This window comes from Hemitrygon akajei, chromosome 14 (genome assembly GCF_048418815.1).
Source record: "Hemitrygon akajei chromosome 14, sHemAka1.3, whole genome shotgun sequence".
NCBI lineage: Eukaryota > Metazoa > Chordata > Chondrichthyes > Myliobatiformes > Dasyatidae > Hemitrygon > Hemitrygon akajei.
In genome coordinates, this window is record NC_133137.1 from 67,266,743 (window position 1) to 67,290,700 (window position 23,958).

The 23,958-nt window shown below is 42.1% G+C and overlaps 1 protein-coding gene across 2 annotated transcripts in view; it reads right to left on the reverse strand.

Annotated features, from left to right (window-relative positions):
- The window catches only part of LOC140738656 (mucin-6-like), a 133,111-nt gene that overhangs the window by 72,978 nt on the left and 36,175 nt on the right, over positions 1 to 23,958 (reverse strand). For both annotated transcript variants that reach the window (XM_073066276.1, XM_073066274.1), the window contains exons 23-29: positions 17,614 to 17,802; positions 8,635 to 8,874; positions 8,384 to 8,540; positions 4,687 to 4,812; positions 4,186 to 4,327; positions 3,492 to 3,523; positions 1,624 to 1,680 (exon numbers count right to left, since the gene is read on the reverse strand). In XM_073066276.1, the coding sequence (XP_072922377.1) occupies positions 1,624 to 1,680; positions 3,492 to 3,523; positions 4,186 to 4,327; positions 4,687 to 4,812; positions 8,384 to 8,540; positions 8,635 to 8,874; positions 17,614 to 17,802 (943 nt within the window). The remainder of the gene's footprint in view (positions 1 to 1,623; positions 1,681 to 3,491; positions 3,524 to 4,185; positions 4,328 to 4,686; positions 4,813 to 8,383; positions 8,541 to 8,634; positions 8,875 to 17,613; positions 17,803 to 23,958) is intronic.

Below are 23,958 nucleotides of genomic sequence, written 5' to 3' on the forward strand. Positions count from 1 at the left end.
AGACAGTTAGGGCCCAGTATAATGGTTAGAGTATGTCACGTGTAGGGCCTCCTTATAACACTGCTTGAAGTCGTGCACTTGAATGTTCTGACCCTTATACCTGACTGGGATACAGAGAAGCAATGAGATGTGGAACAATATATAAAATGATAGGGTATGAGGCTATTTGCCATATTATGTTTAGGAGTGAGTCAAAGAGCCAGGCGGCCTAATCCTGCCTCCAGTACTAGGTTTATATCCCCGCAGATCACAGCTCTTGAAGTACACAACCATGTATTTTTTAATTGCGGTTAGATTTCTGCCTCTGTCGGTTTGTGAATTCCAAACCCAGTCACTCTGTGAGTGAACTGTTTCCTTGTCTCCACTCTAATCCTTATAGCAACTACTTTAAATCCATGCCTGTTCATTTTTTAATCCCTCTTCCTTCCTTTTCACTCCATAATTTTTTCAATATTCATATACTTCAATTAAATTGCCCTCAAGCTATCTTTGCTTCAAAGAAAACAATCCTAAACTACCCTGTGTTTCCAGTCCTGACAACACCCTTGTAAATTTTCTCTTTCAGTATTACCATATTGTTCCAGTGAACTTGTGGACCAACCCGTAAACAGCACAGGCTGCGGTCTAATTAGCATCCATGCTATTCTAAATTACCAGTACTTTTATTCGGTATTTCAGCTAATAAAAGAAAACATTTTCCAGTTACCGTTGATCTTATTCAGTGAAGAAGTAGGTTTGAAAGGTCAGTTGGCCTTCCCTTGTTCCTTAGGTGTAGCAGGGGGCAATTGAAAAATATAATGACATCCTCCATAACTTCCTTTCCCCATTTCTTTTATTAGCCTGAGATATAACTTTTTTTTAAAGTTCCTTCAGGATTTGCTTTAAGGAAGCTGGAGGAGGACCTACTGCAGTTGTAGATAGCAGCTCTGTTGCTGTTGTTATTTCTGGAGAATAAAAACATCACATCAAGCTTCTGTGGTCTGGCCCCAAGACTGATCCGTTTCTGCTCCCAAGTCAGGATGGCTATATTTGGGAATTCACCAAAACTGGTGTGGGAATTGCAAAGCGTCTTTATCTTCAGTGTAAAGTAAGTAAGTTGCTAACATGGTTCTGCCTGCTAATAATTTCATTATTGAACCACAGTTCGGCCTTCAAGCCCCAGAGCACCACAACCTAGTATCTCAGGATACCCGCAGCATCCTTCAACTGAAAATCAGTGCTCTCCGGCCAGCCACGTTACAGCCCCTGAAGGGAACTGAAGTAACTACGTCACTGACCCAACCCCCCACCGCCCCATCCAAGGCATTGCCTCATGACATATACTGCTGGATACTGAATCATCACGCAGGTAGCGTAAGCTGCTTTGGCCCTTTAAGTAGACTGTTTTTCTGATGGTGTATGCTCTTGTCCTCACCAGAGGGCGGTTTATCATTGCTCATATATGCCATGAAGTTTGTTTCGGTTTGCGGGAAGCAGTACAGCGCTATACACTAGTTTACTAAAGTGCTGTGCAAAAGTCTTAGGCACCCAAGTGTATACATGTGCCTAAGATTCTAATCCAGATCAGGAGAAAATGCAATTCCAGAGACAATTCGATACAAGGTATAAATTGCTGTCACTTACCAGGTATATAGATAGTGGTCGGTGTAGTTGTAGTTGGTTTCTCTGTTGATACTATTTCTATAAAGCAAAAGGAACATTTTAACCAACATCATTGCACTGTGGTATTTTGAGCCTTCTTTAGCTTTGACGAATTACCTGCTGCATGTGGCTAAGCACAGAAGTTGTACAAATAAAATCTACTTCCTTACAGTCCACTCTAGTCTGTAAAATTATTTCAATCGAGAGAACAGAGCTGTTTAACTCCCTTAACATTAGCTCCAGATTAATAAGAATTAGTAGATTTTTTTGGGTAAATTTACTATTGGAAATTTTACCATCCAATGTTCACTGAGAAAATTCACCACACTAGCTTAATTTACAAGGACAAACTGTAGCTATAAAAATTCTCAAGCAGCTATCTTTACTCTAATAATTTTAATAGCATTTTGGAAGATAATTTTCATTATTCAACATTAATAATCTTTGCTGAAAAATCTTAAATGTGAAAATCATGAATTCATAGTTTTTTGTAATTCAAATTGTTATTATTATTTATTCATATTTTACAAAGCAGCACAGCATATCATAGAGCAGATACAGTACAGCATATTTAGACAGCCATCCCACGACAGGAAAACGTATAAAACTAAGAAACAGAAAAAAACTTCTAAGTTTAAATTAACATACAGCAAAATTGATCCCACGTGTCTTGCACTTTTCCCTCACTGTTAATTCTTCCCAACATGTGTTCATATAATGTTAGTTCCCATAATCCACCAGACAAGGCAGCACTGGGATGTTATCTCTGACTCCATCTTGGCAAAGCAAAGAAGGGATGTGGTTGGCATGTAATAGGTGGTTGACTATAATAATTCAATGATTAACCCACGGTTTTCATTTTGCTTATTTTCTGGATTCTAGGGAATCCAATTCTAGGGAATCCAATTCTAGGGAATTGGAATTACCGCACCAACATCTACCCCAGCTATGTTGCAGAATAGGACTGAATGGAGGGAGCTAGTCCTGGTGGCCATTGTGCCACAGTGGTGCCAAGGACTCCTGCCCTGCCAAGCCCTATATGAAGGCAGTTTTTAAAAAGAGGCTTACCTCTGCGATATCAACCTTCAGGGGCCTTCTTAAGAAGCATTCTTTGGGCAGCTTGACCATTCAAAAGGCCTAGAGTGCCATGGGGAAAGTACCCCTAAATTCGTCTTTTAGCTATTGTTTTATGATTGACAAACAGCTTGGTCATGTTTATCTTTCTCAGTGTCTCTTACCTGGGAGCAAGTCAGGCCTGGATCTCAAAAGAAATTAAAAATTTTGAGGTTATCCTTCTAAAGCTCAATTAACCAGATATCTCTGTCATATTATTCTTCCATCTGTGACATTAGCTATGCTTGTTTTCTCTCTGTTTCTTTTCCTCTCTCTCTGGGAGTGGACCAGAACATCTGTCCACATTTTTCTGCTTTAAAATTCACAACTCACGGCTTCCTTTGTCTACGTTCTCACACTGACTGCTCCCATTCACTCACTGACCTGATAACCTTGTTCACAGCTTATTACACCAGGGATATTTCCCTTTCCCCAGCCCTCCCTGCACCTTTACATTAGTCTCCCTCGCAGTCCTGATCAGAACCACAATCAGGGTTAATATCGCAGGCTCATTCGTTACGTGTCGTGTCGGATGGTGTGGCCGATCATGATCTTTCCATGACCGTGATTCTTCTTAGCATCCTTTCATACAATCCAAGCAGTACCAAAGACTTCCCAACATAGGTGGCTGTCCCATATGTATGCCAGGTCTTGTGTACCACCATCAACACAGAGATATAAGAATTCTGAAACAGTATCTAATATTTAGGTAAGTAATTAAAATAATTTTTACAAACCTCTGCATGTGACTTTTCCATTCTTGCATTCACTGCAAAAGGTTGTAGATTGATTTAGGTTATTGAAAGAATTGGATAATACGGTTCTTGCTTATTCAGCATACTAATTACCACCCAGCATTTTGCTTTGACAGTTTGTTACTATTTTTGGCAATGTCTGTTGTCATGAAAGCAAACTTTAATGTTGCTGCAATGCAAATTTCATTACATGGTTATTTCAAAACTTCTAGAAATAAATGAGTAGCCTAATTAAAAAGTAAACAAGATAATTTGTTTCTGTTTCTTATTAGCTTCAGATGAAAGTTATACTTGCAGAAGTGCCTCATCTGCAATCTTACAACAACACCCACCAAGCAACTAACTGTTTCACGTCAACCCTGCAGTATTCCTCTCACCATTGTACTCTGGGTGGCAGACAGAGCTGTCCTTTTCATCCAGTTATCAAACACCTGTAATCTCAGGAAATTCACTACTCTTGTTATTCTCACAGGGAAGGAATACAACTCTTGACATGTATATCTGGTCTCCAATCTTACAAAATCTTTTATAGTGACAGTAATGGCAACTGTAAACATTTCCCTGAAATACAGTAGCTTTTTTTCACATATAAACCGTTTTGTAAAAAATAGTAACACATTTTTATTCATTGCTGGTATCAACAAAAGGATAAAATAGAAGCTGCTTTTATAGATACCATTCTTCGCAATCATTCCTTGTTCGATCGCCTGGCTGCAAAATTTTTCCATTATAATAACAAGTGCAGTCAGATAAATTAACACATTTCATTCTGTTTTGATCCAGATAAGGAGCATTCTCAGAACATCTTGCATAACAACCTGCAGTCAATAGAAGAGATAAGAGTAGAGCATTGATCAGACAGATTTAGCACTTTGGTTTAATAAACATTCCAACAGCTCCATCGTATTTTAAGTGATTTCATAGTCATTTATATATAAAACAGTCCATATTATTTTCTTATCTAGCCATGTCTCTAACAGGCTTTCTAAAACTATAATTCCTGAAGTATCTCAAATGCCTACCAGAGGTTAACAAAGAAAATTCTTCCGCATAGATGTAATATTTTATGTATGTAAAAACTGTATAAATATTAAGTCAAGATAATTACCATTTACAAAATCAATCTTAAAATCTATAAGGCAAATAAAGACTGAAAAGGGCAATGTTCAAGCACAACCTTCAAGAAATGTAGAATAGTCCTTTCCAATGGTGTGGTCAGAGCAAGTTTTTGTCTTTGTTGATCCACAAGGATAATAATGCCAACTGCAGTCACTGGGGGAGTTATAATAGTCACAGTACACAGCTGCAATGTAAAACAGGAATAGTTCTTCATTACTACCTGGAAGTTGTTTCAAATTTTATAATCCATGAAATATGTTACACATGATTGGTGGATTTACTCTTCTGTTGCTAATGGTCAGTCAAGTACCTGAAGCTTGAATCTTGTAAGAAGAATAGGTAGAGACACGAATAACAGTATGCTGCTATAAAAACTAACAACATTCACAACAGATCAGAGTGGGAGTGGGATGGCAGGCAACAGGAAGCCCAGAACTGACCCTACGGACTGAACACAGGTGCTCAGCAAAACCGTGACCCAATCTGTGTTTCGGTTCTCCAGTGTTGAGGAGATCTCCCTTTGGTCTGTGCTCTCCAAAACTATTAAAATGAGGCCCAACTCTCAACATGGATTTCTGGTCTCCAAGCCCGCAGAATCTTTTATAGTAACAGTAATGAAATCTTATGGAACATCACCTCATCTTCTGCCTGGGCACATTGTAAGTTGCTGGGATCTGTGTTGAATTCTACAGCTTTAATTAACTTGATTTCTCTGTTATTCTTCCATCTGTGACATTAGCTATGCTTGTTTTCTCTTTTCCTCTCTCTCTGGGAGTGGGCCTGACCATCTGGGCACGTTTTTCTGCTTTACATTTCACACCTCGCAGCTTCTTTTGTCTGTGTTCTCACTCAGACTGCTCCCATTCTCTCACTGACCTGATAACCTCGTTACAGCTTATCCTCACATCAGAGACATTTCCTTTCCCCAGCCCTCCCTGCATTTTTACCTGCTTCTTTTGTCTCCCTCCCAGTCCTGGTCAGAATCAAAATCAGGTTTATTATCACAGGCTCATTTGTTATGTGCCATGTCATATGACGTGGGCGATCATGACCATGATTGTTCTTGGCAAATTTTTCTACAGGACTTGATAGGCATTGCCTTCTTCTGGGCAATGCCTTTACAATACAGATGATCCAGCCATTGTCAATACTTTTCAGAGATTGTCTGCCTGATGCCAGTGGTCGCATAACCAGGACTTGTGATATGCACCAGCTGCTTATACAGCTGTCCACCACCTACTCCCATGGCTTCATGTGACCCTGATTGAGGGTGGGGCGGGGGGGTGTCAAGCAGATGCTACACCTTGTCCAAGGGTAACCTGCAGGCTAGCGGAAGGAAGGAGCACTGTAAGATTCAAAATTAAGATGTGCGTTTCTGACAGGTCCGGGTTAAAGTCAAAGGACAAATGTGATTTAATTATGTCTGGGTTAAAGTCTGTAAACAAGTGTGATCTAATTATGAATGCAGAAGCCTTGACAAAATTAACTGTTTGTGGAATCATTGAAGTCCTGAGATATGGACTATTGTTTTACAGAAACGTGTAAAAAAACAACTCCAAATATGGAATGGGAAAACACTGTGTACCTCCCGAGTCAGGGAGGAGGAGGGGTAAGGAAGAAGGATAAAACCTGCTGCCCTGTAAGGTTCAGGGTTCCCTTCTCTGAGGGGGCCCAGCTCTGCAGAACTGTTAATAAACTTTGTTTCCTTGAATTTGTCTTGAAGCCATTATTCGGGAGCGTGGCTCGTTTCTGACAAGCACATTACACCCCCTTTGGTAGAGACATACATCCACCCCGCCACCCAAATATCAATGGCATAGTCAGGAAATATGTTGTTCTGTGACAGCAATACCATTGCAGTGGTGAGGCCCTCCACTGGGTGATATCGACCCTGGATTTTGTATTGTTGTCTACATGATATGCAAGCCTGTAAGCCAATCAGGCAGTACGATATGGAGCACAAGCTGTAGGCTCCCCTCCCCACATAGCTGATGAATCCAAAGGAATGGTGGAGACTGATACAGTTTGACACCGGCGCCATCTCAGGAGTTGCCAAATGTGGAACTCAATGAAGGACTGCCTTAGGGACCCCAGGTCCAGATTTTTCCCAACACTTTCCCCATGAATGGCTACAGCCGCAAGGCAGCGGAGGTTTGAGATCAGAGTTTTCAATTTTCCTAGATGAGCTGTCAACCATGGCTGATGAGCCCCAGCTGCCTGAATTATGCAATACATAACTTTTAAAGCTATAAATTACGAAAAATACATATAGCATACAGGCTGGTGTTGTGTATTTAATATTTCAGTAATATTTGAGTAACACTGTAAGTATATTGTTTGATTAAGCATTGTTGTTTGTTTAAATAATTAATTATGGGTTCTATATAAAAGTATGTATATGGCATACATCATCTATGTGGGCCGTGCTTCAAGTAAAAACAAAGCATACAGGTTCTCCGGTACTTCCAGTTCATTTTGGAGTTACCAAACATAACAGTGGCACTGAGGAATTTTTAAACAATCCTGAGATGAATACCTACCCATTGAAGAACAGTGAGATATTTACATTTTTTAAAAGTGCAGCAAGAAACAGTCAAGTAAAAATAAAACAGTGCAGCAAGTTTTGTTTTCTTTGCAAGAGGAAGAAAGTCATTTGAGTTTAAAAGAAAAAATAGAAAATGGACAAATTCATGGGTTCATAAACAGTGAGTACTAGGTGATGATGATATTATTTTTAAAAGAACAGAAATAGTTGGCTATATCAAATATTATTGATGTGTTTGATTGAACAAGAGATAACTTGATTTTGTATACTGAACAAATTGAGTAGTATTTTAGAGTAAATGAAATAGCCAATGAGAAACCAATACATTTTGAGGGATCACCTTTTGCAGATGGTAAGTCTTCTATTTGAAATATTAACTGTTTCTCTTGCCAAGAGTATTGGTGTTGTTTATCCATTAGATAGCCAGAAATCTCAACAGAAACAGAGCCTATGCATAAGCAGCACTGGATATGAACTTTATTTGGTCTCCACCAAGCTTTAGCTCCAGTTAGAGACATAAAGACAATTTTGATTTTTAAATCTGTCCCTTATTCCAATCCCATCCTTTGTGTTTGATTTCTGTACAGGATTTTATGTTGAATGAGGCTTTCTAATTTCATCTCAATGTCGTGAAGGGGAATTCTTTAATCTGATTACTTTAAAGGCACGCGGTGATTTTTGTCTGTTTACCCAGATCGCAGCATAACTTTAAACAGCTGTAATGGTTATCAAATCATTGTCAGCCATAGTGCAAAACCCCAGGGAAAGTCCCAGAGCAAGTGCAAGTATAATGAATGGCTCCTGATGCTCCTTCTCTCCTGTTGACTATAAAATCTGAGACACTGTTTTATACTATCTGATGTACGCGAGGGAACCCATTGGGGAAGTGATCCAAGTTTTTGTGATATCTGGCGAAATTCTCTTTTCCTCTTTGACTCCCACTTACACACAAGAATGCCCAGTCCCTACCATCCAATAGTAACTCTTCGTTGAGAGAGAATTAGCTGCAGCCCTGTTACAAAGGAGGGAAGTAGATCACTGAAGTAAAATGATGTACAGCTGCCGGCAATTTTCCTTCGGTATCCTTTTATATAATCACTTCTCCAAGAAATTCCAGAACAGAATTTGCAACGTGTAATCAATGTGCACACATTGATCCAGTATGTCTAATAATTACTTCTCAGTTATTGTAACAGCACTTATTACTTACGACACAAGTCTGGTGTTCTCCAATGAATACAAATTCCAGCTTTAGTACAAGCTTCTGCATACACAGCTACAGCAGTGCAGAAACCAAGATATTTGCCTTCCATGTCACAGGCACAAGCTTCTTGGACACAAGCTTCATAGTATGGGATTGGGTCTACCTAATAAAGTGCATCATCACAGTATTAAAAAGAAGGTTTTGCAAACAGCTTAACAAGGATTTAAATTTACTTATTTCAAAGTAACCTTTCTCACCATTTTGTGGCATTTTCGAAAAACATCATCCTTCAGTATGTTACATTTCCTCTGAGCCCATGCTAAGCAGTCTGGGTTTCTGTCACAGGGAAATGTTTGATTCAGTGTATTTGAACAAGACGATGAAGATTTCCAACTGTTTCCAAACCTTGCGGTGTTAGTCACCAAAGAATTGTCCTTTGTTGTCAGCTCATCTGCGACATCCTCATTGAAATTTCCACACAGACCGCATACTTTGTTCTGTAAGTGAAAATAGGTCACTGCATTGTTTTGACTCTGAAGTTCTACATGGTAATTCTAATTTGCAGCTATAAATTCTAAAGAAAACAAAGAAATAACAAAAGAAATGATAGAAGCTGGACTTTCCACTCGAGCCATATTGAATTTAAATTGAAGGCCAGGAGAGCTCAAAAGAAATTTTATGCGGTGACCAAAAAAACATTTCATATTGGCACACGAGTTCCCATCTTGGCAATGATCATCTTGGATTACTGCAGTTATGTATTTCACAGCTTCTCTGTCCCTACTGTAGATGTGTAGCAGAGAGAATATTAACTGGCTGCATCATGGTCTGGTAGGGAAACACCAACGCATTGACCAGAAAATCCTACAAAAAGTAATGGATTCAGCCTGCTAGATCATGGGCAATGGGCTACCAACTGTTGAGCACAACAACATGAAATGCTATCGTAGGAAAGCAGCATCCATCATCAGGGGCCCCCAGCACCCAGGTCATACTCTCTACTCGCTGCTGCCATTGGGTACAAGGGACAAGTGCCTCAGGACACCCACCACTAGATTCAAGAACAGTTACTGCCCATCAACCATCGGGCTCTTGAACAAAAGGGGATAACTATACTCAACTTCACTTGCCCATCATTGAGATGTTCCCACAACCAATGATCTCACTTTCAAGGACTCTTCATCTCATTATCTCATGCTCTCATTATTTATTGCTATTTATTTATATTTCCATTTGCACAATTTGTTGTCTTCTGCACCCTGGCTGATTTTTCACTGATCCTATTACAAATAGATAGATAGATATTTTATTGCTCCCAAAAGAAATTATAGTGTTACAGTAGCATTACAAGTGCACAGATATACAAATATTAGAAAAGAAGTAAGAAAAAATAAAAAATGATTCCTCAAATAGTCTTAACAGTCTCATCAATTCCCCGGCTATAGGTTGACTCATTATAGAGCCTAATGGCCAAGGGCAAGAATGACTTCATATTGCGCTCGTTGGAACAGCGCAGTTGTCTTAGTCTATTACTAAAGATGTTCCTCTGTTCAGCCAAGGTGGTATGCAGAGGGTGAGAAACATTGTACAGAATTGCCAGGATTTTCCACAGGGTCCTTTGTTCTACCACAGTCTCCAGTGTGTCTAGTTTGACTCCTATATCAGAGCCAACCTTTCTAATCAGTTTATTCAGTTTGTTAGCATCACCCGTGTTGATGCCATTGTCCCCGCACACCATCACATAGAAGACTGTAAAGACAACAACAGGCTAGTATGTTATGAATGTGAAGCAACTCTGAGGCGCCGAAGGGTACAAAGTCCTTTTTGAGAATCGCAAGATCGCTATTAATTCAGGTCTGGGACCCAGGAAATGAGAGAGAGACACTCAGAATACACAAGGTTTGGAATGTGTCCTGACCTCAGCAGAACGGAACCACTGATAACGGCCATTGTCTCTTGGAGACGGAATTGTGTATTGAGTGCTGTACTATTCATTGAAACCCCTCAGGGGACAACCAGAGTGGTCTGGTTGAGGGATTGCATCATCCCAACCTGATTGACACCTGAGACCCCGTGAGTGAGGATAAAAGAGGGGTCTGGGGAACAACCCCTTTAGACGCACCAGGAGAAACGCTAGAAATCCCGTGACAGCGTTTTATAGCGAAAGCCGGTGGGGGCTTGTGTGCGTCCTCCCTTGCCTGGGGTGGCGAGCTCACCACGGAAGAACGGTTTAGCTAAAGGAGAGGTCACAATTGAACGGCCACGACAAAGAGACACCTGACGGATCGAAATCATAAAGGTTGGAAAACCCGTAGCGGTAACTGTTCCCATTCTATTCCTATTTCTCTCTCTCTCCAACAAAGTGCAACACAGCGACAACCAAAAGACGGCAGCTTGTGGAACTGCAGTGAACTGTACATTTCCATCGGACAATTCATTATCCCCTAGACAACGATAGAGCTTATTTCTTATTGATTATTATTATACCCGCACTTTTAGATTTAGTATTGACGACGTATATTATCTGTATATTTGCATTGATATTATTTTTGTGTATTTTTACTAATAAATACTGTTAAAAATAGTATCATCAGACTTCAACGGGTGTCTCCATCTTTGCTGGTAAGTTACCCAGTTACGGGGTTCGTAACAACGTGGGGCCTCGTCTTGAGATTGGGCTTTTAAGTCCAAACTTGGATCTGGTTGCGCGGGTAACCAGACGGGAAACCAGCAAAGATGGACGTAGACGAATTCTTAGAAAACCTGACTCTGGAGGCGATAGAGGCTGCCACAAAGTTGGACTTGATAAATATTGCGAAAGGACTAAATCTCGCAGAGGTGAGGTTGTCAATGAAAAAGCGGGAGGTGTGGAGGGCCATAACTCAGTATTATATTGTGAAGAATGTGTTTTCGGCTGAGGTATTGGAAAATATCCCTGAAAAGGTACCAGCTAGTGGGACGGCTCAGTTAGAGTTGGAAAAATTAAGGTTGGAACATGAAATTAAGTTAAAACAGCTGGAAGCAGCCAAAAAGGAAAAAGAGCAGGAAAGAGCTGAGAAGCAGAGGGAGCATGAAATTAAGTTAAAACAGCTGGAAGCAGCTGAAAAAGAGAAGGAAAGGGCTGAAAAAGAGAAGGAAGGGGCCGAAAAGGAGAGGGAGTATGAGGAGAAGGAGAAACAGAGGCAACATGAGTTGGACATGGAGAAGTTCAAGCAAGAGCGAAGATCTCAAGGGCCAGACCGAGAGGAGAGATTTAATGTTAGTAGGGAGTTTAGGTTAGTACCTCCGTTCGAGGAGATGAATGTTGATAGTTATTTCTTGCATTTTGAAAAGGTGGCAGTGAGTCAGAAGTGGCCCAGAGATCAGTGGGTGGTGTTGTTACAAAGTGTGTTAAAAGGGAAGGCACAACGGGCATATGTGGCATTGTCCATGGAGGAGGAGGAGTCTGAGAATTATGAGGGAGTAAAGGAGGCCATTCTTCGGACCTACGAATTGGTACCTGAAGCGTATAGACAAAAGTTCAGAAATTTAAAGAAAGGGTGGAATCAGACGTATGCAGAGTTTGCCTATGAGAAGGGTGTGCTCTTGGATTGTTGGTGTGCAGCAGAAATGGTGGAAGAAGATTTTCGGCATCTCAGGGAGTTAATTCTGATTGAGGAATTTAAAGGTTGTGTTTCGGATGATATCCAGATGTATTTGAACGAGAAACCGAATAAGTCCATATCCAAATTTGCTAGGTTTACAGATGAATATGCCCTAACCCACAAGACAAAGTTTTCCTCGAATAAGAGTTACCAGAGAGACCGTGGGAACAGTAGAGAAAGCCCACCGGCTGAGGCAGAGATCCAGCCGGGAGCTAGTGGTAAAAATAAGGAGGAGGAAAGGCAAGATGGCAGGAGGGGTCCTGGCTTGACCTGTTTTAATTGTGGAAAGGTGGGTCATATTGCATCTAAGTGCTTTACTCCGAGGAAGGAGACAGGAAAAGGGAAAGCAGCAGTCCCTACAGGGTGTATTGTGGTGATCAATAAATTGACGAGAAAGCCCCAGGTAGACAGAATACGAGAGGGGCCTGAGAAATTTATTTCAGAAGGAACCGTGTCTGTGAAAGAGGGAGAAACACCAGTTCCAGTGCGGATCTGGAGAGACACTAGAGTTGAGCTGTCATTGATTTGCAATAAGGTACTGGATTTTGGTCCCGAGACTGGAGACATGGCTTTGAGAGGAATAGGAAAAGGGACAGAAGCTGTGCCTTTGCATAGGATCATTATGAATTGTGAGCTGGTATCTGGACCAGTTGAAATAGGGGTGCGATCAGAATTTCCGAGAACTGACGTAGACATCCTTCTGGGTAACGATTTAGCTGGTGGTGACGTTTGGTTGGCCATGGAGCTGACGAGCCAGCCTGTAAGTGTTGAGGACCCACCCCTAGGTTCCAAGATCTATCCCGCATGCGCGATCACTCGCAGCATGTCAGAAAAGGCAGCTGAGGAAGAGACCAGTTTAATTCAGGCCAGTATCGAATTGGCCGAGATGTTTTTACCGACCCTGTACCAAGAGGGGTTAAAGGGTGGAAAAACGGAGAATAGGGAGGTGAAAGAGAGTAAGGGAGAGGAGGTAGACCTTCCCTTAGCCTGGAGGAAATTTATAGAGGCACGGAGTAAAAATGAGAAACAGATAAGACTGTTAGAAGGTCCAGGGTTAGACATGGATGATCTGTCTGGCTTGACAGAACTGTTTGAAGAAGTTAAAAATTCTAAAGGTGTTCCCGATAATGAAATGAGGGCAGTCCTAGATGAAAAGGATGCCATTACCTTGAAGAAGTCTGCTGGGTTGGCAGATGAGGTTGTTTCAACCCACAGGGTTGAGTTTACTCCGGAAGGGAGTTGCCCAGAGAGTAACTGGGAGGATCAGGGGAACTTAGAATTTGAAAAGGGGACGGGTATTGAAAGCCTGGAAGAGGCAGATGTCCCGTTTGTGTGTGTTCAAGATGTGGATGCACGTGGTACTGAACCTAGTAACGGAACTCAGGAAAAGTCTGAGGTATTTGATTCAGTTAAAAAGGAATGCAGTCCTTGTGGGTCAGATGGACTTGGTTCAGTGAAGAAAGGGTTAACCTTGGTACTAGTGGGAAGTGAGAATTCCCAGTTGTTTGTGTTCGAAGGTGTGTTAAAAGTTAGTGAGGAGATAAAAGGTGGTGATGTGAATCTTATTATTGAAGGGAAAGGGAAAAGTGTAGTTCCTAAATTGAATGAAGAAAATTTAAAGTCTGGATTGGTGTCAGAAGCAGTAACCAGGCTGAAGGGACAATGGCTTGTTAACACAGTGCCTGCGAATCAATTACAGGTTGATTTGGAATGTAAATGTGCCCCACACGCTATTGTTATTCAAGAGTGTGCTGTGAAGAGGCAGAATTTGAAATGCTGTTTGGACAAAGAGGGATCGCTTGCAGATCTTAAACTGAAAACTAATAGAATGAAGGGTCCTGAAGATAAAACTAACGACTTGCTTAAAAATAAAGAATTGTGTGGAAATTCAGCAAATGGGCTAAGTTTGGAACACATTGTTGATAAAATAACTCCTATGAAAGGAGCATGCAAAAGCCTATTCCACACTGGTGCACAAGTTAACTACGTGGGAGTTAACTGGAAAAGGGGTGAGGGTTGATGGGATGCCACTTTAAATAACAGGATCCGGTTTTAAGGGATTTCGACAAAGCATGTAAATAATAAAGACAACACCATGGAAGATTGACTGTTAAGTTTGAAAGTAAAATAAAAATTAGTAGTTGCATGAAATTTTGTAATATACATGAAAGCTAAGATCACAACTCTTTAGTTTTGTTTTGCTGAAGAAAAGGAATAAAAATAGGTGGTTATTAAATTGGAGTCTGATGCTACAAGAATTTATTAAGGTACAAGATATTAAGATATTAAAGGAAGTGACAATGTAATCGCTTACTGTTTAGATGCTGAATTGAATGTATAACTGTATTACTCTGTAGTGGAAAAAAACTCCTTTGTATTGTGTTAGATTCTGAAATCCTGTAAGACTCTGTATTAATTAATTTTTACCTGTGACAAAAATCCTAGAAGGAAGGGGGTGTTATGAATGTGAAGCAACTCTGAGGGGCCGAAGGGTACAAAGTCGCCCCCTCCTTTTTGAGAATCGCAAGATCGCTATTAATTCGGGTCTGGGACCCAGGAAATGAGAGAGAGACACTCAGAATACTCAAGGTTTGGAATGTGTCCTGACCTCAGCAGAACGGAACCACTGATAACGGCCATTGTCTCTTGGAGATGGAATTGTGTATTGAGTACTGTACTATTCATTGAAACCCCTCAGGGGACAACCAGAGTGGTCTCGTTGAGGGATTGCATCATCCCAACCTGATTGACATCTGAGGCCCCGTGAGTGAGGATAAAAGAGGGGTCTGGGGAACAACCCCTTTAGACGCACCAGGAGAAATGCTAGAAATCCCGTGACAGCGTTTTATAGCAAAAGCCGGTGGGGGCTCGTGTGCGTCCTCCCTTGCCTGGGGTGGCGAGCTCACCACGGAAGAACGGTTTAGCTAAAGGAGAGGTCACAATTGAACGGCCACGACAAAGAGACACCTGACGGATCGAAATCATAAAGGTTGGAAAAACCCGTAGCGGTAACTGTTCCCATTCTATTCCTATCTCTCTCTCTCTCTCTCCAACAAAGTGCAACACAGCGGCAACCAAAAGACGGCAACTTGTGGAACTGCAGTGAACTGTACATTTCCATCGGACAATTCATTATCCCCTAGACAACGATAGAGCTTATTTCTTATTGATTATTATTATACCCGCACTTTTAGATTTAGTATTGACGACGTATATTATCTGTATATTTGCATTGATATTATTTTTGTGTATTTTTACTAATAAATACTGTTAAAAATAGTATCATCAGACTTCAACGGATGTCTCCATCTTTGCTGGTAAGTTACCCAGTTTCGGGGTTCGTAACAAGTAGAACATGTGAAGGAGAGGTCTACATACTCCAAAGGACCTCAGTCTCCTCAGGAAGTGGAGGCATCTCTGACCCTTCTTGTACACAGCCTCTGTATTTGTGCTCCACTCAAGTCTGACATCCAGGTGCACCCGAAGATAGTTGTAGGTTCTCACCACATCCATGTCCTCACCATCAATAGTAACAGGGAGCAGTGCAGGCTTAAGTCCATCAACATCCCCTTTGACTTACTAATGTTGAGCTGCAGATGATACAGTTTGCACTATTTGGCAAGTCCTCCACCAGGCCCTGTATTCATCCTCCCATCCTCCCTTTATACACCCAACCATTGCTGAGTTGTCGGAGCATTTCTACCGATGACATGATTCAGTGTCATATCTATAGTCCGAGGTATACAGGGTAAACAGGACAGGAGCCAATACAGTCCCCTGTGAGGCCCCAGTGCTACTTATAGCCATGTCTTACACACAGCTCTGAAGCCCCCAGTCAGGAGTCCATTATCCAGGATACAATGGAAGTGCCAACCTGCATTGAACAGAGCTTTCCCCCCAGCAACGAGGGACGTATGGTATTGAAGGCACTTGAGAAATCAAAAAACATGATCCTCACAGTGCTGCCCGGCTTATCCAAACAGGAGTAGACTCTGTTCAGCAGGTAGATGACGTTGTCGACTCCAATGTGCTCCCGGTAGGCAAACTGCAGAGGATCGAGAGCTGATTTGACCAGGGGTTTGAGGTGAGCCAGGACCAGGCTCTCCAGGGCCTTCATGATGTGTGAGGTCAGGGCCAGTGGACAGTAGTCATTCAAGACTTTTGATTGGCCCTTCCTGACAGGGACTACACATGATGTTTTCCACGTAGTTGGGACCCTTTCCAGGCTGCGACTCCGTTTGAAGATGGCTGGAGAACTCTACACAGCTGCTCAGCACACTCCTTCAGTAAACTGAGGTTCACACCATCTGGTCCCCAATGCTTTGCCATGTTTGAGTTTCCCCCACAGCCTGCTCAGTAGTGAAGGTGTGTCCATGCTGACTGAGGAGTTGGTGGAAGGTGGGGATTGGGGGGGGTGGGGGATAAAGATCAGGACAATAGCAGTTGGTATGTGGAGGTGTGGATGATGGGGGCAGGGCAAGGAGAGGATGTAGGCAGTTGTAGCCTGTGTTGTTCATCCATGTGTTGAACTGGAGGAGGAAGGAGGGAGGAGGGGAGGTGTTGGTGCTGACGGAGCATTAGATGCCTCAGCACCTGAGCTGATTATGCTGAAGGGGGTCTGAATAGGAGGGCAATTGTCAAGCCTATTGAAGAATTGGTTTAACTCATTAGCCCACTCACAGCTGCATTCCAGTGCTCTACAGCTAGGTTGATTGAAGCCAGTGATGTTCTTCATGCCTCTCCGCATCTCCCATGTGCTACTCTGCCCAAACATTTCCCCCTGCTCTCTCCTGTATACCTCTTTAGCCACCTTGATCTTAGCTCCCTCTGCATGTATTTGAGTTTCTCTCTGTCTCCTGATCTAAAGGCTCTCATTTTGTGGTTAAGAAAAGCCTTTAGAACACTGGTTATTAGTTACTATTCTATAGATTTGCTGAGTATGCCCACAAGAAAATGGATCTCAGGGTTGAAAAATGAGACATATATGTACTTTGATAACAAAATGTATTTTGAACTTTTCTACTGTCAAGAACTGCATTTTCTCCCAAAATCCTGAAACTTTGACTGTTTAAAGAGAATACAAATAAAATGATCTATCAAAATTCTTTTTGCATTAAATTAGCTTTGAAATTTAAAGTTCATTGGCCCTACAAAAAGGGTCATAAATGAAAACAGAAAATGATTTAAATCTTTTGGTCAGCCAACATTTAAGAAAGGGAAACAATTCATATTTCAGGAGATGGTTTCTTATTAGCTATATTTCAGCAAGTGCACTTTTTGTTTTATATTTCAAAAAGGAGTTATACCTATTTTTGCTACAATTTTTAAAAACATATATTCGATAAGTTAGGACATGATCGTAAGTTGGTTCAGTAACCAATGCACAACTATATCAAGAACCAGCAAGATTACTTACTGTATTTATATGCTATGGATTTTTTTAAGATTAATATAAATAAAATGCTGTAATAAAACTTATTGTAGTATGCAACACATATTTACTTTGGCAAGTGATTCAGTTCATAATATATTTATTTATTGTTAACCATATTAAAATAATGAAAACACTAATATCTAATCTCCACTGTTTACCTGCCATTTTGTGTCCAATGCTATCGAAAGCCTTGTGTGTTTATCCCATATCACAGTGACTCCATTTGAAAATGAAAGGATTATATAGAGTCCAACAGTTTGAAATGAGTAAGAATTATCTTGGCACTGGGCTTGACGAGACTTATCTGTCCTTATCACTCTTCCATCTGTAAGAAGAAACTCTACTTCCTGAAGATGAGAGATAAGAAATCACAATCCATTCTTGGCATCCTAACAATGATGTACAAATTAAGATGATTCTAACACAAAAATACTAGCATTTTTTTCATAACTAGCATTGTTCATGTACTGTCATACAATTTACAAAGAATATAGATCCTCCTCACACCTGTTATGCTGTCTATTCAGATCCATTTCATTTGCATCCAGATTGAAATCTTTCCATACATTTGCAATTCTTATTTAGTTTTCTCTTCATTATGTCTTTATTTCTCTCTGCAGTTTCTTAAGCACATTGAAATATTATAGTTTGTGCCTTTTCACAATCCTGGGTTCTGTAGTCGATATGCAAAGGCAAATTGTAGATCATCTAGCCACTGGAGAGAAAGCTGTCACTGAACCTACAAGAAGTGCGTGAATGCCAAGACAAGTTGAAGTCTACCGGACGAGGAGGAGAGGACTGCAGTCTGGGGACAATGGAGGATTCATCAGGGTGGATACTCTAAAAATAATTCCTTGACTCAATAGCAGGGCATGGATGACGAAAGGCTGAAGAGTCTGTTGTGAATGGGTGATTTTGCACTAATTGTATCAAACACAAATGCCTCAAACTTCTCAAATGTTTTGCTTGAACTGGGTACGTATGAACATACATAACTGCATTTCAGAATATTTTTCAGATTGCAGCACTCTGACCAAACAGAGTAAACAGCATTTCTATTCAGAAACATTGTTTCTTGATCAGCACTTCAGCAGGACTTCTAATTCATCAGAGTTCACAATGCTGTGAGGTATTACTGAATTTGGTGTTATATGAAAATCTAATGGAGGCCACTCTAACATGTCTAGGTTTCTGTTCCCCCCCCCCCCCAAGTTTTTATCATATAATTTATCAAGAGGGCGAGTCCTCACACAAGGTGCCACCTGGCTGGGTACTGAAAACATGCACTGGCCAATCACAAACAAGAGAAAGGTGGAACTCAGATGCTGGGGTATCTCGGGCAACACACACAAAATGCTGGAGGAACTCAGCAGGACAGGCAGCATCTATGGAGAAAGAATATGGTCAATGTTTCGGGCCAAGACCCCTCACTGGGACTGAAGAAAAAGAAATGTACTGGCTGGGGTGTTCAAGGACATCTTCAGCCTCTTGCTGCTGCAGTTGGAGTTTCCCACTGCAATCAGGGCAGCAATTATACTGGTGCCTTGAAGAGTAGGGTGAGCTGCCTTAGCGACAATTAACTCAAAGCACTCATACCTACCATGATGATGTGCTTCCCGAGGGTGGTGATAGCAGGAATAAGTCCTGCTTGAGCAAAGACCTAGAGCAAATGAAATTCGCCTACCGCTGCAAAAGGCAAACGTAAGCTCACTGGCTGTCCTCTACTTTGGAGAACTTCGATAACAAAACATATGACAGGCTGCTGTTTATCAATTACAACTTGGAATTCAATACTATCATTCCCTCAATTCTAATCTTTAAGCTTCTAAACATAAACCTCTGTCTCACCCTTTGCAATTAGATCCTCGTTTTCCTCATCAGGGGACCAGAATCAGTATGGATCAGTAATATCTCCTCTTCACTGACAATCAACACAGGGGCAACCTCAAGATGTGTGCTCTATTCTCTCTACACTCATGACTGTGTGGTTATGCACAGCTGAAATGCCATCTATAAATTCATTGATGACACCACAGTTGTTGGTAAAATTTCAGATGGCAACAAGGAAGCATACAGAAGAGAGATCGATTGGCTGGTTGAGTGGTGTCACAACAATTGCCTTGCATTTAAGTTCAGCAAGACCAAGGAAGTGATTGCAGACCTCAGGAAGTCCAGAGAACACAGCAGTCCTCATTGAGGGATTAGCGGTAGAAAGGGTGAGCAGCTTAAACTCTTGGGTGTCAAAATCTCAGAAGATCTGTCCTGGGCCCGGTACTTGATGCAATCCTGAATAACGTCCACCAGTGGCTCACTTCATTAGGAGTTTGAGGCAAGTTGGCATGTCACATAAGACTTACAAATTTCCATAGAAGTTCAGTGGAGAGCATTCTGTTTAGTTGCATCACAGCCTGGCATGGACGCTCCAATGCCCAGCATCACGAGAGGCTGCAGAGTGTAGTAGACTCAGCCAGTTCCACCATGGGCACAACCCTCCCCACCACTGAGGACATCTTTAAGAGGTATAGGAGCCTGAAGACCCACACTCATCAATTCAGAAACAGCATCTCCCCCACCCCCACCATGAGATTTCTGAATGGCCAATGAACACAACCTCATTCGTCCTTATTTAGCACGATTTATTGTTTTTGTAATTCTTTGATTATTATGTCTTTGGACTTTACTGCTGCGGCAAAGCAACAAATTTCAGTGATAATGACAGTGATAATAAACCTGATTCTGAACACGATGTAGCAAATGAGCATTAGAATGGTCAAGAAAATAATTGATTAGTTTGGAAAGCAACATGCTACTAAGTTAATTTTTGGGGGTGGATATGATGGATACTTCTTGAGCAGTGTGACTGCAATTATTTTCTCAACAGACTGCAACCATGTACTCTTTTAAAATGAAAAGGATCCTTCAATGAATTTTAGCTTGTGACAGTTGCACAAGTGTGATAAGTAGTAAAGAACTTCAGTAACATTTGCACCCAACTAGATTTGAAGCAAGAAGGCTGCGAGAGGAACGGCTAAGGATTTTCGGAGAGGAGGCATTTTACTACTCGGGGTAAAAGAGAGGCGAGACTGCGCAGGCGCATAATGTCAGCCAGTAGAATGAGAAAAGTTTAAAAAGACTGCCATATGCAGCGGGCAGTGGAATGAGAGAGTAGCAGAGTAATAGAGCCTTGGCGGTAACGGGACGAGGCAAGTTAGGTTTACCTGTGTTCATTGCGGAAAGGAAGTAAGTGTGTGAGGCCAGTGTTCTGTGTCAGATGTGGGAGGTCCTGGAGTCTCCCGGCCTCCCGGTGTGCCGAGCTACAGCTTCTAAGGGACCGCGTTAGGGAACTGGAGATGCAGCTCGATGACCTTCGTCTGGTCAGGGAGAGCGAAGAGGTGATAGAAAGGAGTTATAGGCAGGTGGTCACACCAGGGCCACAGGAGACAGACGAGTGGGTAACAGTCAGGAGGGGGGAGGGGAAGAGTCAGGTACTAGAGAGTACCCCTGTGGCTGTACACCTGAATAATAAGTACTACTGTTTGAGTACTATTGGGGGGGGGGGGGGGAACAGCTTGCCTGGGGGAAGCAACAGTGGCCGTGCCTCTGGCACAGAGTCTGGCCCTGTGGCCCAGAAGGGTAGGGAAAGGAAGAAAAAGCAGCAGTAATAGGGGACTCTATAGTTTGGGGTCAGACAGGTGATTCTGTGAAGGCAGGAAAGAAACTCGGATGGTAGTTTGCCTCCCAGGTGCCAAGTGTTTCAGATTGCATCCACAATATCCTGCAGTGGGAGGGACAACAGCCAGAGGTCGTGGTAAATATTGGTACCAACGACATAGGTAGGAAAAGGGAAGAGGTCCTGAAAAAAAGACTATAGGGAGTTAGGAAGGAAGTTGAGAAGCAGGACCACAAAGGTAGTGATCTCGGGGTCACTGCCTGTGCCATGTGACAGTGAGAATAAGAATAGAATGAGGTGGGGGATAAATGCGTAGCTGAGGAATTGGAGCAGGGGGCAGGGATTCAGATTTCTGGATCATTGAGACCCCTTTTGGGGCAGGTATGACCTGTACAAAAAGGACGGGTTGCACTTGAATCCCAGGGGGACCAATATCCTGCTGGGGAGGTTTGCTAAGGCTACTGGGGAGAGTTTAAACTAGAATTGTTGGGGGGTGGGAACCGAAATGAAGAGACTGAGGAAGAGAAAGTTGGCTCGCAAATAGAGAAAGCTTGGATACACTGTGTGAGGGAGGATAGGCAGGTGATAGAGAAGGGACGCACTCAGACCGACGGTTTGAGATGTGTCTATTTTAACGCAAGGAGTATTGTGAACAAAGCGGATGAGCTTAGAGCGTGGATCAGTATTTGGAGCTATGATGTGGTGACCATTACAAAGAGTTGGATGGCTTAGGGACAGGAATGGTTACTTCAAGTGCCAGGTTTTAGATGTTTCAGAAGGACAGGGAGGGAGGCAAAAGAGGTGGGGGCGTGGCATTGTTGATCATAAATAGTGTCCAGGCTGCAGAAAAGGTGGACGTCATGGAGGGATTGTCTACGGAGTCTCTGTAGGTGGAGGTTAGGAACAGGAAGGGGTCAATAACTTTACTGGGTATTTTTTATAGGCCACCCAATAGTAACAGGGATATCGAGGAGCAGATAGGGAAACAGATCCTGGAAAGGTGTAATAATAGAGTTGTCATGGTGAGAGATCTTAATTTCCCAAATATCAATTGGCATTTCCCTAGAGCAAGGGGTTTAGATGGGGTGGAATTTGTTAGGTGTTCAGGAAGGTTTCTTGACAGAATATGTAGATAAGCCTACAAGAGGAGAGACTGTACTTGATTTGGTATTGGGAAATGAACCTGGTCAGGTGTCAGATCTCTCAGTGGGAGAGCATTTGAGATAGTGATCATAATTCTATCTCCTTTACAATAGCATTGGAGAGAGATAGGAGCAGACAAGTTAGAAAAGCTTTTAATTGGAGTAAGGGGGAATATGAGGCTATCAGGCAGGAACTTGGAAGCTTAAACTGGGAACAGATGTTCTCAGAGAGAGTTACGTAAGAAATGTGGCAAATGTTCAGAGGATATTTGTGTGGAGTTCTGCATAGGTACATTCCAATGAGACAGGGAGGTTATGGTAGGGAACAGGAACTGTGGTGTAAAAAGGCTGTAATAAATCTAGTCAGGAAGAAAAGAAGCTTACAAAAGGTTCAGAGAACTAGATAATGTTAGAGATCTAGAAGATTATAAGGCTAACAGGAAGGATCTTAAGAAGGAAATTAGGAGAGCCAGAAGGGGCCGTCAGAAGGCCCTGGCGGGTAGGATTAAGGAAAATCCCAAGGCATTCTACAAGTATGTGAAGAGCAAGAGGATAAGATGTGAGAGAATAGGACCAATCAAGTGTGACAGTGGAAAAGTGTGTATGGAACCAGAGGAAATAGCAGAGGTACTTAATGAATACTTTACTTCAGTATTCACTATGGAAAAGGGTCTTGGTTTTTGTAGTGATGACTTGCTGTGGACTGAAAAGCTTGAGCATGTGGATAAGAAAGAGGATGTGCTGGAGCTTTTGGAAAGTATGAGTTGGATAAGTTGCCAGGACTGGATGAGATGTACCCCAGGCTACTGTGGCAGGTGAGGGAGGAGATTGCTGAGCCTCTGGTGATGATCTTTGCATCATCAATAGGGACGGGAGAGGTTCCGGAGGATTGGAGGGTTGCGGATGTTGTTCCCTTATTCAAGAAAGGGAGTAGAGATAGCCCAGAAAATTATAGACCAGTGAGTCTTACTTCAGTGCTTGGTAAGTTAATGGAGAAGATCCTGAGAGGCGGGATTTATGAACATTTGGAGAGGCATGATATGATTAGGAGTAGTCAGCATGGCTTTTTCAAGGGCAGGTCGTGCCTTACAAGCCTGATTGAATTTTTTTGAGGATGTGACTAAACACATTGATGAAGGAAGAGCAGTAGATGTAGTATATATGGATTTCAGTAAGGCATTTGATAAGGTCCCCAATGCAAGGCTTATTGAGAAAGTAAGAAGGTATGGGATCCCAGTGGACATTGCCTTGTGGATCCAGAACTGGCTTGCCCACAGAAGGCAAAGAGTTGTTATAGACGGGTCATATTCTGCATGGAGGTCGGTGACCAGTGGTGTGCCTCAGGGATCTGTCCTGGGACCCTTACTTTTTGTGATTTTTATAAATGACCTGGATGAGGAAGTGGAGGGAGGGGTTAGTAAATTTGCTGATGACACAATGGTTGGGGGTGTTGTGGATAGTGTGGAGGGCTGTCAGAGGTTACAACGGGACATTGACAGGATGCAAAACTGAGAAGTGGCAGATGGTTTTCAACCCAGATAAGTGTGAAGTGGTTCATTTTGGTAGGTCAAATATGCTGGCAGAATATAGTATTAGTGGTAAGACTCTTGGTAGTGTGGAGGATCAGAGGGATCTTGGGGTCCGAGTCCATAGGGCGCTTAAAGCAGCTGCGTAGGTTGACTCTGTGATTA